Below are 14,271 nucleotides of genomic sequence, written 5' to 3' on the forward strand. Positions count from 1 at the left end.
CACCTGGATGAAGTCCACACCGGTGGCTGGTTTAACATCAGCTGGGGGAAATTTTGGCTTTAAGAGTCACAGGTCGCCTGGCCTGCCACTTATATTCCTCCGGGTGCACTCTGACTGGGTGGTGCCGCCGTTTTGTTTTGTTTTTTTTAGGGAGTGGCTGCTAAGGGAAGTGGAGTCGCTCCTGTAGGAAAGGCTTCTGATCCCACCAACTGTGTGTCGCCCTGCAGGTGGCTGTTTCGTCACAAATCTGGGCACAAAGTTCAGCCTGAGCCCACAGATAGATGTTCGGATGTTTTAACATCCCAGAGATGCGCGGCTGCCTGTGTCTTTCTAGTGGACTGAGGGTGGAGCAAGATTCTCGAAGGTTCCCAGAGGGTGGGACACTAGAATTAATCACTGGGTTTGGGGCGGGGCTATCTTAGGTCCCTGGAGGGGCATGACCAACTTAAATTAAGTGGAGGCAGAATAAAGTTTAAAGTTTCTAGAGGGGTGGGTTGTATATATCAACTTCTAGGCTGGGGACCAGGAGCAAGACCTGCTCTGGACAGCTGTGGGAAGACCAGGTTATGACCAACGAGGAGTGGGGAATGTTAAACATTCAGGTGGGGTGGGACCAAGGTAGAGGGGTAGGGCTCCCAGGAATGACAGGACCGGATATTTATAAGTAACTTGACAGAGGCGGGACTACCAGTCACTCTACTCATAGTGAGGTGTGGTACATCAGTCAGTCAGTGGGTCTTCCTCTCCTCCCCCAGCCGTGTACAGGTAAATCAGATGCTGCTGGGCCAGGCTTCCTAGAGGTCCTGAGAAGGGGCTGGGCACAAGCAAAGTATCTGAAGATGGAGGGCTAGGCTCTCTAAGCCCTACCCCAGTGGCAGAGTATATGTATGTAGATTAGTTGGATGGAGAGAAGCCTTACTCCGAGGCTCCCATGAGGCCGTGAGAAGCGAGGAGCACTTGTAAAGTATTTGCGTAGGGTGGTAACTGTATCCCTAAAGCCCCCAAAGGGAGGAGCACATATAAAGTAGTTGGATGGAACGGGACATGGCTCCCTGGAGTTCCTGAGAAGCTTGACATACTTGTAAATTGACTGGTTAGAAGGGACCAGGCTCACTAAGGTAACCCCACCCCAGGGGAGGGTGTCATTTTGGGTTGGCCTTTCTAGGCCAACTGGGCGTGGACCGGGAGCGCCATAGGCAGTGAACAGTTCTGAGGCTCCGCCCAGTTCATTGGCCTCCCTCTATGTGAGGCAGGCGGGGCTCCTGGCGTCACAGTTGGGGCTCAGCGCGCGCGTCCATGGAGGCCTTGACCGATTCCTCTGAGGACCCCGCGGCCTGCCGCTTCTTCCTAGAGGGCCGCTGTCGCTTCGGTGCGCGCTGCCGTCTGCCGCATCCCGGGGCCCCAGCGCCGTCCCCCAAAGTCTCTCAGACAGACGGCGAGTCCAAGAAGCCGGCTCTGCGTACTGCCGCTGACGTCATCCAGCGCATCCGCTGGGACCCGCGCCTGGACCCCGCTGACTTTTCGGTTGGCTACACCGACCGCTTCTTGGGCGTGCAGGAGGAGCCCTTCTGCGCCTTCTGCTGGGACGAGCCGCTGGCAGCGCTGGGACCTGGTGTGTTAGCAGTGCCGCAGCACCGTATACGCTACTTCCGCTTCCGGGGCCGCCTAGTGTGGGACCGTGACTCGCGTACAGACCTCATTTTTGGCTCGGGTTCTGTGGCTGGACGGGGACCCACCATATTCGATGCACTGGACGGTGGGGACGAGCACTGGCCAGAGGTCGCACTAGAAACTTCTGACACAAAAAAGACAGGGGTGGCTTCTGAGGGCCAGGCCATCCCTAGCGAAGGTGGTGGAAACCTTCCTGGAGCTGGGCTTGATTCGGAGCTGGAGGCACACAAAGAGGGTGAGGCAATCAAAGAGACCAGAACTGGGCTTGATTTGGGCCTGGAGACACATAAAGTGGATGGGGCAACAAAAGAGACCATCTTGAATGGGACAACTGAGTTAGAAACACCAGACCCAAGCATGGGCTTCCCAGGGGTAAAAGAGATCATGAACTCAGCAGAGGTGTCGAGGGCTACACTGCTTCCGTGGTGGCAGGCGCGGGCCACGGAAACTTCAGGACTTTCTGCTGAAGAGATGGAAAGTGAGTGGGAGCTAGGTGCTTGGCCTGATGACAGAAGGGCCCCTCGCCAGCCCCGGCCTACACATTTTGTGGCACTGATGGTGACAGAGCCTGGGCTTAGGGCTGAAGTGGTCAAGGCCCAAGAGCATCTGGTCCAGATTGCCCCTTCCTGTGCTGCGTTTCTGGTACCAGCACCGGCCCTGCACCTGACAATGGTCTTATTAAGGCTGACAGGCCCTGGAGAGGAGGCTGCAGCAGCTAGGGCTCTGAGGAAGGCCCTCTTGACACCAGGGCTTCAGGCACCTTCTGAACTACAGTTCCGGGACTTGGTTCTTCTGGGCCATCATGTGCTCTGTGCCACACCCTCCCCAACACTGGCAGGCATGGCCCAAACTCTGAATCAAAGGCTAGAAGCTGAAGGGTTGAGAGTGGTACAGCCGCCAGGGCAACTACAGCCACACCTAACCCTGGCTAAGGTGCCACGTGGATCTCAGGTCTGCCTTCCTAAGCCTGGGTTCATCCTGAACCAGGAGCTAGGGAGGCAGCCCCTAAGGAAACTCTGGCTGTGCCGCATGGCCAGAGCAGGGCATAACTACCTGCCCCTCGCTGAGATTCCCCTTAAGTGAGAAAGGCTCCAGAGTAGAGAAGAAACTTCAGAGAAAAAACAGACCAAGTTCTCTGTCTCTCTCTCTTTAATTTTGGTTTCAAGCTTCCAAAATTTACTGTACTCAATGCTCAAGGAGAATGAAGGAAGGGGAGGGGGGAGGTAGGGAGGGAAGGCAGGAAGGCATCTGGAAAAAAAGCAGCCTGACAGTCCAGCTGTTTGCAACCTCATAGCACATCCTCCAGTTACATGGCAGAAGGGGGGGGGAGTGAAAAGAAAAGGGAAAAAGAAAAATAACTTAAATAAACACACACACAGAGAAAAGAGAAGGAAACATGACGTGAGTTGGTGATCCATGAAGGCAGAGGGGAAGAAAGGGAGGGTAACCGTTTTACCTGTGTTGAACCAGGGAGTGGGAAGGGAAGAGGAAGAGGGAGGGAGGGAAGGGAAAAAAAAATCAGAAGAAACATTGGGGCAGAGGGAGGAAGGGACACGGAGACAACTTAATACAACTTGAGTAAGACGAGGCAGCCCGGCTGGCATGGTCCCGCGAAGGCCTTGGAGTCCTCAGTGTGGCGTGGCGCTGGTCTGGCTGTGTCGGTGGTGCTGGCTGGCTTTTCTGGGGTGAGGGTTTGAAGGTGGGGCATAGTCTTTAAGCAGCTCCCCTCACCCCAAACACTGAGGCCCCAAAGGCAAGAGTCTATGAAGAAGCAGACGAGGCAATGGTTGTGGCTGGGCTGGTGCCCCGCTGCAGGCGGGTATGGGCTGGACGGCCTGTCTTCTTTCTGCTGGCCCCCCAGCTTGGGATGGGCCAGCACGCAGGGTCAGGTGCTGGAGTACGAGCTCGAGAGAGAGAGAGAAAAAACACTGAGACAGCATTAGTGGAGGTGAGAGGTGGACACAGAACCTGTAGCCCCACCCCACCCTCCTCCACTATACTCCCCAATTATCCCCTCTGAGACAAAAAATAAAAACGTAGAAAAATCTCTGTACAGGTCCCCGGTAGGAAACGGGGTAGGGATGCTGGCTCTTCATGGAGCCCACTCCCTACAAATTAATTTACAACCCATGTCCATGGCTCAAAAACAAAATCCGCAAAGGCGGCACTGGGCTGCAGCCCTGACCCCCGCCCGTGCTTGATGGGTGCTCAGAAGGCTGGCAGCTGCGCCAGGCTGAGGCGGCAATCCACGCTGGAGTTGTCCGGGCCCGTGTAGGACAGGCCCAAGGGCTCTAGGAAGGCCCGGCAGGCGGCCTCGCCCTCGAAGGCCAACTCGGCCTGCAGGTAGGAGACGGGCAGCGCAGGGCGGAAGCTATGGAGACAAGAGGAGAAAATGATGAGGCAAGCAGACAAGGGAGGGCCCAAGAGCAGGGAGCAATGCTCCCCATCTGGGCACACATTTTCCTCAGCAAGGAACCTGCTGGCTTCTGCAGCCCCTCCAAACCTCCCCATGTAGGGACTTGAGGGGGGGCCGGGGATGGGGTTGGTAGCCCCAATGCCCAGCTGTGCCCCCCCTCACCCACACTTACCTGTCCAGGTAGGAGGGGGGCAGGAGGGAAAGGGCCCAGCTGGCTCCTCTGCTGGCTGAGGGGCTGGAGCCAGACAGAGTAAGTGGTACACGGGCTCAGAGGGTAGGGACAATGGTGCCCCTCCCCCCAGAATGTTTGCACAGAGTATCACACTCAGCAGTGCCTTATGGTTGCTACTAATTGGGTACTAATTGCCCGGGACAGGGCAGCCTGGGATTTGAGGGACTTCTCTGCCAAGAATGGCTGTGCCAAATTCACAGAAAAGACACCCTATAAGAATGAAGTCAACATGGGCCAGAGCCCCACTCACAAGAACCAGTGTGCTGTGCAGCTAACAAGGCTGACTGTGAACAGATTAAGTGTTACACTACTGAGGCTTGAGAGCTGCCCACTGAGCGGTCTACCAGACTATGAAAAGATGAGTTGAACTGATTAAAAATCCTAGGACGTTTCCTAACCCACTGGTTGCAAGCCTCATCCTACTTTAATTAAAAAAGCACTGCTATCTAGCATGGCATGCAAGGCTCCTTGAGACTCCTGACAGACCTCTTGACCACGTGTTTTTCAACCTTGGCAAGACTGGCATACATTGCTGTGGGGCCTTTTGTTGCACAGCATCCCGGTCTTTAGCCACGAGATGGCAACAGCATCCATATCCGTGTGACAAGGGCGAGAGGATCTCTTACCCACATGGGCAAACCTCATGCTGTCTGATGCCCAAGGGCCCTGCAACACCACCATCCCCCAGTCCAAAAGAATTTTGATACTCAAGAATGGAATGGGCACAAGGCCTCAGATCAAGAGATTGCTGGCAATAGGAGCCAGGCCACCTTTACAATACGTCAGGAAAAAGAGCAGCAAGTTGCTGCAGGCAGGTCTGGAAGAAGGGGAAGATAAACCAGGTTGTAAGCTGATGTGAACAGAAGAGGAGTACAGGAGAAGGACATGATACCAGGAGCAGTGAGGTAAAAACAGTGGGAGAAAACCTGGAACTGAAGGTGGCTGAAGAGGAAAGGAACGAGGGCCAGGGGTGTGGATAGAGATTGGGAGAAGACTCCAGCAGAGGAGCTGAAGGCTGACCAGGATGTGGAGGGGATGTGGTAGAGCCACAGCACACAAGGCGGCAGAGTGCAGTGCCACATACGTTTTGATCATGGCCTTGAGAGCGGCCTTGCGTTCCCGGTCTGCAAACTTGTCCACAAGGTAGCCAGACATGCAAGGTGCATGACAATAGAGCCGGAAGAAGCGGTGGTAGTTGCCCAGGGCCCAGGCTGCCCTCAGTGCCAATGCATGGGACACACAGGGGTCTGCCTTCAGCTCCCTCGTGAGGTATGCCAGCTCCGTAGTGATGTCTGCAAAGAAGGGAACTGGAGGTCAGGCGGCAGGATGGCACCCTGGGCACGGCACCTTCCATCTTGGTGATGGGCCTCTCACCTCCAGAGTTCTTGGTGAATATGTAGTAGAGGATTCGGTACGCAGTAAATTCACCCACATTGCCTGCCAAGTTTTCAGCGTACAACGACTTAAGCTGTGTTTGGCACTGGTTGAATTCTTCATGGTCACCCTGAAAGCAGAGCATGGAGAGGGGAGTTAAGGCACAGGAAAGTACAGGTGGTTTCAGGAGAAAAATGGGAGGCCCATATACCCAGCTCATACCTTCTCCAAGGCAATGCGGGCATGGGTCTCATACACCTCCACAGTGAACTCGGTCCGGATGCCTTGCACCTAGGCAGTAGAAAAGAATAGAGTCAGGCACAGCACGGCAAGGAAGGATGGCTGACATCAGAGCCCTCTTAGTATCTGCCTTACTGTCAGATCCTGCCGAATAGATTTCATCTGCTCACAGGCAAAGGCATAGTCCTGCTTCTCCTTCCAGTGGGACTTGACCATGCACAGAGACTTCTTCAAAACCTGCAGGAAATGGAATCAAAGTTGACTGCAGAGAGAGCTCTCAGGCCAAAGCCACTGTGTGCCCATTCAATGAGATCTGCAACACAGCCTCTATCAGTGACTCACCACTGCTGTGAGCAAACACTGAGCCAATACGCAAGAGTGAGCACCCTACAACTTCCTATTGCCACACAATGCTGTGCCATCCTGAAGCAAAACACCAGTGGCCATTCCAAGGCTACCAGGCTCTAGGGTCCTGCAGATCAGGCTGATTGTGGCCAGGCTATGCCCCAGATGTGAAAAGCCTACATGCTAAGGTTTTCTCATAGCTGGAGCTGCTACCTCCGACATCCCACGAGTCCCCTGCACCCCTCTGTTAGTTAGCGCCTTGGCCTAATGCCAACACATCCTGGAGCTGACACACTCTGCCTGGGACTTACAGCCACAGGTCGCACAGTTGATGGGTCTGGGGCGCAGGTGAGCCGCAGATAGTGCTTTGTGATATCAGGACAGGTGCCCACAATCTGCAGCTCCTGCCAGTCAGGATCAGCTCCACTGCTTTCCAGGTTACTCATCTGCAGCACCAAAGGTTCGAGGCGCAGGCGGCGTGAATGACCATGCTGGAAGCGGGCTGCCCTCTTTTGCTTCTTAAGCTCACGTTCTGGGTCTTCACACTCCAGTGCTGCCATCTTCTTGCGGCTGCGTTTGGTGGGAGCTAGGTCGTGTCTGGGGAGGATGGTATAGAAGGCCAATGTCTTCAGCCACTCTTAATGCCATCTACCCCACCTGTGAGACCCAATACACTCCACCCATGACTACACAGAAATCCCACCAAGGTGCCTCACCTCTTTCCACGCTGCGCCCTGCCTCGACCTCGATCCATGTGGGCCCCTCGACCACCCCGACCTTTAGGGGGTGGGTTCCTGCGGCCTACAGGGTGACACTCGTTCCCTGAGTAGGAGCTGTCAGAGTCCGAGTGGGAGTCACTGCATGAGAAAGGGGGAAAGTCAGGCCTGAAGCACAATGGTCAGGCTCCAAGCAGGCCCCTCCCAGCTGCCCTCCAGCCTAAGCCCAAGACTGCACACCTTCTCCGGAAGTGTCGGGTGGGGGACCTGGATGAGGAGCGGGAGCGCGAATCCGTGCTGGAGGAAGAGCTGTTATCCTTCATGAAGACGTTGCGATTGCCGAACTTGGCGAAGCTGCTACCCCGAGCTCGGCCAGCACCCCCAGCCCCAGGTGTCCCTCGCTGGGATTGGGCACCCCCGCCCCTGGTCACAGAGCCTGCCCCCCTGGAAGGGTGAAGGCTGCTAGGGGCCTCCCACCGCTTCTTCTTGGGGCTCTCAGCCACAGGCTCCCTGGTCAGTCTGAGGATATAGCAGGGCAGGGCATTACCAACCAGCCACCAACCTGCAGGTCTGCAGACCCCACCCCGTGGCCCAGGGCCACAAAACCTCAGAAAGGAGAGGCACTTACCCCGGCAACTCAGCCACTGTGGTGCAGGAAAGGGACCAAGCCCAAGATTGTCTGTGTCCAGGGGATGCTCTTAGCAATCAAGCTACCCATCCCTCCCCAGCAACCCCTGAATGCTCCCAAAAAAACCCATCCTTGATCACTCCCACCCCACAGTGCCCTGAGATACAGCTGTCAGCTTTCTGGTTCATTTCTCTCTGAAGTTGCTAGTTCTGTTACCCAAGTCCCCAGCCATACCAAGCAGACCCACTGTCTCATAGTGTCACCCAGACTGACCCAGGCAGAGGCTCTCGGCTCCAGTCGATGGTATAGGCAGAGCCATCCTGGAGCCGGGCCTGTAGCACCTCCTTGAGCAGCTTCTCTGTCCGGTCCTTGTCCTCTTCTGACTCACAGGCTGTGAAGCACCGCTCCACATATTCCTTCATATCCTGAGGCCAATCATCTGGCTTCCCAGACAGGTTTCCCCGGCCAGAAGGACCACTGTGGAAGTAGGGAACAGATGAGGGTACTCAGGTGGGAGGGTCCCAAATCTCAGCACAACTTTCCCTGTGATCTAAGATGGCAGACTGGCACTGTACATTTCCAGTGTTCCCTTTACCTCAAGGCATTCAAGAGTAGTGCCTACAGATGGACCCTGAAGCAGAGCATGGGTAGGCAGGGGCAGGGATGAGAATCACCTGTGGTTCTGAGCTTTCTCAGAGTTGGGCTGGGGGCCAAAGCTGCTGTGCTGAGCTTCTGCATTGGAGCTGAAGCTCTGGTTGGTGACAGCAAAGGGCCGCTTCTGTATGTTGAATTTGAGACCTCCAGTTCCAGGAGCAGCTGTGGGAGGACAGCAGAGCCTGGAGTTAGGTCCTTCCCCAGACATTCAAATAGGCCAAGCTCTGAAGCAGTCCCCTAGCATGAGCATACTTGTTCTGGAACAGTCTTCCCCTAGACTACTGCTCATCATAACAGCCTGACAAAGGCCCAGCCACCCTGTATGGCTCACAGCCAAGCTCCAACCCCTGACCCCCAACAGATCTGCTAACTCACGTTTCATGCGTGTCCACAACTGCTGACCCTTCTTGGGCTTGGCAGGCTCGCTATAGCTGTGTGGCCCATAGGCCTGACCTGTAGGTGCCCCTGGCTGACTGTGCTGAGTGGCTGGGGCTGTTCCGGGCTGAGGGCCGTTGCTTAGACCATGTGTCCCATGTTGGGGATTTGAGGGCTGAGGGGGCTGGGCTGTAGGTAGCTGCTGAGGGGAAGCCTGGTAGGCCATACTCTCATCCATGCCAGGCACAGGAGGTTGCTGTGGGAAGAAGCAGAGGCTGAAGGCAGCAGGCAGTATCTTGGTGCTGAATCAAACCGTATTAGGTTCTTATATCCATCTTTAACACCAAGTACTCTAATCTTTTATGGGCTGCCACTCTGTGTGCTTGGTGACTCCCTGGCTATCTATATCCACTAGCAGTCTTTTTCACAACTGAGAAGACTCAGACTCAAGATACTGAGCAACTTTCCAAAGCCCCAGCTCTTCAGCAGCAGCTACCAGTAGTGCCAACCTGGTAATGTCAAACAATGGCATCTGACACTACTACACTGGTGACACACCCACTGATGTGCTCTCTCTTGAGCACATCAACACATGACAACACACCTGCCCAAACACAGTATGACTTCACCCTCTCAACACGGAAAAGCCACTGAAGTACAGAGGTCACATGACTCAAGTCCACACAAGGGACAAAGCAAGGACTCAGACCCAGATCAATGCAGTTCCCATGCTTCAGGCTCCTCCACTCCTCTAGGCTTCACGGGATGCAAAGGCAGCGTGTTAGGAAGGTATGGGTGTGCTGTGTATGCACCATGTGCTAGGGGGTGGGGAGGGGAGACTTGCTCCTGAATGTGGGTTTGAGTGCACATGCTGAGGAAGAGAGAGAAGACAGACTGCCAAACTACAAACTATTCCTACTATCTCCCAACACTATAGCCTCATGGCCTCGCCAGTCTCGAGCCCATCCTAATTTTAAAAGCTAAGCCTTTAGATTAGGAGCGGATTGGCAAGAACAAGGGTGGAGGGAGGGAGCAGCTTTCAAATTGTGCAGACCATTCCTGGTTGCAAGCCCTCTCAAAACCCAGGCTCCTGCTCCCAGCTGACCAGGAGCAGCTAGGCACAGCATTACCTGGTTCAGAGTCCCTTGGTGCTGGGGAGCCGCTGGCTGCTGGGCTGCAGCTGAGCTGTAGGAGCTGGCCATCCCATACTGGGAGGGGGAGCCGTAGCTCTGGTACATGCTCTGCCAAGGCACAGGGGGAGCCAGAGTTAGTGGAGGCTGCTCATGCCTTTGGCCTCCCTTGGAACTGTGCACAACTCAAGAGGCTATAGACTACAAGCCCTTATTTTTTCCACCACACAAATGCACCAACTCATGTACTTTAAAAAAAAAAAACAAAACTAAAACACAAGAAAACAAAAATCTCTTCTTCCCATTTATGCTAGCACCCAGAGCTCATTAACAAGTACTGAGAAGTAGTAAGTGCCAATGCTTCTAAATGTTATGTAAAAAGAAGGCTCACCCCTTTAATCATAGGACACTGGAGGCAAGGCTGAGGCAGGTGGATTTCGGTAGAGTTTGAGATAAGCCTGATCTACATAGTGGGTTCCAGGCCAACCATGGCTACATGGCGAGACCTTGCCTTAAAAATAAATAAATAAATAAAAATAAAAAAGGAAAAAGGAAAAAAAGGCAAGCTTGTGGTGGCGGTGTACATTCAGGAGGCTGAAGCCAAGCTGGGTTTTGGGCTTTCAGAGAATCTTGATTCAAAAAGAAAAGCAAATACCCACTTTAACGAAGTCTACACACAGCTATAGGTGTCAGTAGGCAATTTCCCACATTAAGAAAACAAGCCAACGAGGAGAAGCAGGACTATGACTTGAAAGGCACTGGGAAAATCTCTGAAGGTGCTTTCTGGGAAGCAAGAAATCTTAACATGAGCACAGTAAAATGAAGAGCTATAACAGAGCAACGCACAAAGTACTAGGATCTGACAATGTCCTGGAGTCTGGAGGCAGCGAGGGTGTGGGCATCAACAGTGGAGATGGACCAGAATGGATATATCAGATCTTGTGAGACCTGAGCAGGAAGCTGGAGTTTCTCTCAGGGGCTGCTGGCAAGTTTCCAAACACTGCTATGTCTGTCTTTATCTCTATTAACCATTTGCCCACACTGGCAGAAGGCTCCCACCCTGCAGCCAGGTACTCACCATGGGGTAGTAGTAGCTGTAAGGATAGGCGTAGTTGTATTGCTGATACCACTGGTAGTACTGTTGCTGCTGCTGCAAGGCTGAGGCTTCTGCCTGAGAGACATACTGTGAAGACAGAGGTACATACATGGCTGTCAGTAACAGCCACAAAGTCCATGGGCACTACAGTCCCAAGAGGGAAGGCCTCTATTGCAGAGTAACTACAAGAAGGGAACAGAGTTTGTGACCCGACAGTAAAGCCAGGCATCTGGAAGATCCTCCTTAAGATCACTCAGGCCCTGGCTGACTCAATGAAGTTGACTTTTCCCCTTCGTTGAATTTAGTTAACAGGCAAATATTACAGTCTCCCTAAGGCATGCCATCCTCTGGAAGCCAGCAACCTCCCCACCCCAGTACAGTAGTCCCCAAGTCCTGCATGCCGTTCTCACTTGTGCATTAGCCACAGACCCACTGGTGCTGGCTTTGGAGCTGCTGGCAGCCCCTGCTTTGCTGATGCTGGCCAGGGCCTGGCGGGCCTTCTCCCACTCTGGGTTCTCGTGCATGGGAGTCTCCATGCCATTCTCTCTGCTGGCCCCAGCCACCATGCTGTACTGCGAAGACCTACAAGGGTGAGACAAAGTTATGTTTTCCCCTGCACACAGGTAGACAAGGTTCGGGAAAGGAAACTCAAGGCTTGAATTACAGAGCTAAGCTCCCTACCCACCCACCACAGCCCAAGCTGAAGATGACACATAGCAAGGACCAAGCAAACAGAAGGCTGGCCAGTAGATACAGAACCTTACACATGATCTAGGACCTTAGGAGGACTCATTTTACTAGCCAATGAATTCTGATATGGCCAACTATGAGAAAATAAATAAATAAGAGAGCGATAAAGAAAGAAAGAAAGAAAGAAAGAAAGAAAGAAAAGAAAGAAGAAAAAAGAAAATAAAGAAAGATAGATAGAAGGAAAAAGGAGTTATCAGATAGACAGTATGAGGTGGCTGGAGAGATAGCTCAGGTTTAGGAGCATTTACTGGTCTTGCAGATATTACAAGTTCAGTTTCCAGACCCCATGTCCGGCGGCTTACAGCCACATATAACTCCAGCTCCCAGGGATCTGATGCCTCTTCTACCCTCCATGTGTGTGCCACGCCCCCCCCCAAAAAAACCACTCACAAGCATTCATATACACATAAAAGGAAAGCTCAAAGGGGAAAAGCTTGCCCCTCCACCCTAGACCCCAAAATACACATCTCCTCCTCCAGGCTGTGTGAGGTCCCACTGTCTTTTCCTTCCCTCTGTAATGGGCTACGTTCCCCTAGCCCTACTAACCAATCTGTGCTGCGCTGATCACCCACGTTGGCCGCCATCTGGACCTTGGGGTGTAGGGAGTGGACCTCGGGAGCCAGACTGCTTTTTCACTGTTTATAAGAAAAGAGATAATTAGGAAGATCCAAGGGGGTAAGAACAAAGCAGGATGGACCCATGAAGGACAGGCAGGAAAGGAAGAGTATCTCTTAGAAGGGAACACTGTTAAAGAATCCAAATGTGGTAGCTCATGACTGCAATCCCAGCACTCTTTTGGGAGTTAAGGCCTGCCTGGACTACATGTTGAAATTCTATCCCAAAAACAAACAGCCAAAAGAATCAGAGATGAATCCCAGTGTGGAATAAAGAGAGCCAAGCATGAAAGGAATACACTGGACTCCCTTGGAGGGCGCCAAAATGCAGGATGTGAAAATGAAATCAGAGAAGCTGCAACTTGCATTAGGAGTGTGGATGTGAGGAGAAACCTGGCCCACGTGGTAGATGAGACCTCAGTCCTGGGCATCGAATCTAAAGAGAATCCTCTGTTGATACAGGTTTTCAAGGAAGCAGGAGGGCATTCCAGCAGGTAACTACCAGTGAGTGAAATACTAGCTACCAAGAAGCCTGGCAAGAGAGAAGCCTCTGGGAACATATTGAAGAGCAAGGAGCTGGGAGAATACTGGAGAGCAGAAAAAGGGATCTATAGATGACCCACTGACGAGTAGTAGATGGTGAAGGTGTAGGAGGCTCTCTCTATGTGAAGTTACTGGTAGGCTATCAGAAGCTACCAGACTGAATCAAATAGAGCATCCAGAGGACAGAGAAGAACGTGTATGGGACGTTGCTAGGCGCAGGAGTTGTTCTGGGAGAAACAGCAGGCAATTCCTCAGGCAGTGTGTTTACAGATAAGGCTTTGAGCATGCTTTGGGAGGCCCACACTCCTGAGAAACCATTAGGAGTGGGGTGGATAGTACCAATAGAAAGGTGAAGAACAAGCTTGGGGACAGGGCAGGAGGTGCCCAAACAACAGCAAGAAAAAACAAACAAACAAAAAAAAAAAACAAAACAAAAAAACTTTATTGGAGAAACCAAAATCCAACAGGAAGCCTAAGGGACACTGACAAGCCTCACCAGGCCTTCTTGAAAAAGTTCAAACTGTTGGATGAGTCAAGAGATCCCAACTAGGAAAGCAGGTAGGAGACCCTGGGGGTAATAATTAGAATTAGGAGTGAGGCCTAGGAGGAAAGAGACTAGGACAACATGGACTCTAAGCAGGAGCACCTGGTTGTCCCGCAGACATGAGGTCCACGAAGCCAGTTGGAGGTAGAGGCCACCTTGAACCCAAGCGACCCCCCTTGGCTCCGCGGCCTGCCACTAGCCCGGCCGCGCCTGCGCAACACGCTGCGATTGTGGCCTCTCTGGGTTGCCCTAGGCAACAGGGCAGCCGGCGTAACAGCGGGTCAATGGGGCCACAAAGAGAGCGTCTAGGGCACTAGGGTCCGCAGCGTTCCCAAGGCCCTTGGCAAAGCACAAGAGGATGCGCACGCGCAGTGGCCAACCCCACCCAGCTCGCATGCGCGCCTGCGCCCCAGCGGCCACACCCTTTGCAGACGCCGGGCACGGCGTCGGTTGGCCTCACCAAGCAGGCCTAGGCTCGCGGAGCGCGGGGCCCGGCGGAGTCCCTGTGCTCGCCCGCCAGCCTGCCAACTACTCCCCACACTCACCAGGACCGCTCGCTCCCGGGTTCGTTACCGGCGGCCCAAAGCGGCTACGAGCCAACCAAGACAGCGCTCAGTCACCGGCTAGCTCTAGTTTGGGGCTGGAACGTCCTGACCACGGCGTGATGACGTTACCCGGAGGTCTGTGCCCGCCCCGTGCCGCCCTCAGCCAATAGCTACCACCGCTCGGCTTGAACCGCCCTCTACTCGCCCCGCCTACGCAACCGCGTGTGGGCGTGGCTGGCAAGCCGGAAGCTGGGCTTGGACGGTGGCCCCATGGGGACAAGTGTCGCAAGCCTCGCAGCCCTTTCTGCGTGCGTACAACGTAGTTTTGACTCAGTGTACGGTAGTCATTAGCCCTAAAATGGAAAGTCTAGAGACAGGAGTTGTGCGGCTGCGCGTTG

General features: G+C 53.7%; 2 protein-coding genes across 10 annotated transcripts; one reads left to right on the plus strand and one right to left on the minus strand.

Annotated features, from left to right (window-relative positions):
• The first annotated feature begins 1,206 nt into the window (after positions 1-1,206).
• On the plus strand, positions 1,207-3,118 carry Leng9 (leukocyte receptor cluster member 9). Its single transcript, XM_021626425.2, has one exon. It carries the CDS (start codon positions 1,297-1,299, stop codon positions 2,752-2,754), a length of 1,458 nt encoding a protein of 485 aa, XP_021482100.1. The 5' UTR covers positions 1,207-1,296; the 3' UTR covers positions 2,755-3,118.
• On the minus strand, positions 2,803-14,025 carry Leng8 (leukocyte receptor cluster member 8). Of its 9 annotated transcripts, XM_021626423.2 has the most exons (17): positions 13,874-14,025; positions 12,174-12,262; positions 11,288-11,459; positions 10,860-10,964; positions 9,782-9,892; positions 8,652-8,907; positions 8,297-8,438; positions 7,896-8,099; positions 7,623-7,673; positions 7,235-7,513; positions 6,995-7,135; positions 6,590-6,875; positions 6,069-6,170; positions 5,916-5,984; positions 5,694-5,823; positions 5,404-5,611; positions 2,803-4,042 (listed from the first exon to the last, which is right to left on the minus strand). In XM_021626423.2, the coding sequence occupies exons 2-17, from the start codon at positions 12,209-12,211 to the stop codon at positions 3,880-3,882; spliced, it is 2,457 nt and encodes an 818-aa protein (XP_021482098.1). In that variant the 5' UTR covers positions 12,212-12,262; positions 13,874-14,025; the 3' UTR covers positions 2,803-3,879. The 9 variants fall into 9 exon arrangements, with proteins under 9 accessions (XP_021482098.1, XP_021482099.1, XP_060223149.1 ...); XM_021626424.2 differs by lacking the exon at positions 7,623-7,673; XM_021626420.2 differs by having other exon boundaries at positions 3,899-5,611.
• Positions 14,026-14,271: the final 246 nt, after the last annotated feature.

The sequence above is a fragment of the Meriones unguiculatus genome, chromosome 14 (assembly GCF_030254825.1).
Source record: "Meriones unguiculatus strain TT.TT164.6M chromosome 14, Bangor_MerUng_6.1, whole genome shotgun sequence".
NCBI classification, from domain to species: domain Eukaryota; kingdom Metazoa; phylum Chordata; class Mammalia; order Rodentia; family Muridae; genus Meriones; species Meriones unguiculatus.

Coding starts and splice junctions, on each gene's coding strand:
- Leng9 (XM_021626425.2), top strand. CDS start 1,297: ATGGAGGCCTTGACCGATTCCTCTGAGGACCCCGCGGCCTGCCGCTTC.
- Leng8 (XM_021626420.2), bottom strand. CDS start 12,211: ATGGCGGCCAACGTGGGTGATCAGCGCAGCACAGATTG. Junction 7,514..7,622: donor ACAGTGGCTGAGTTGCCGGG/GTAAGTGCCTCT, acceptor CTATATCCTCAG/ACTGACCAGGGAGCCTGTGG. Junction 6,876..6,994: donor AGGGCGCAGCGTGGAAAGAG/GTGAGGCACCTT, acceptor CATCCTCCCCAG/ACACGACCTAGCTCCCACCA.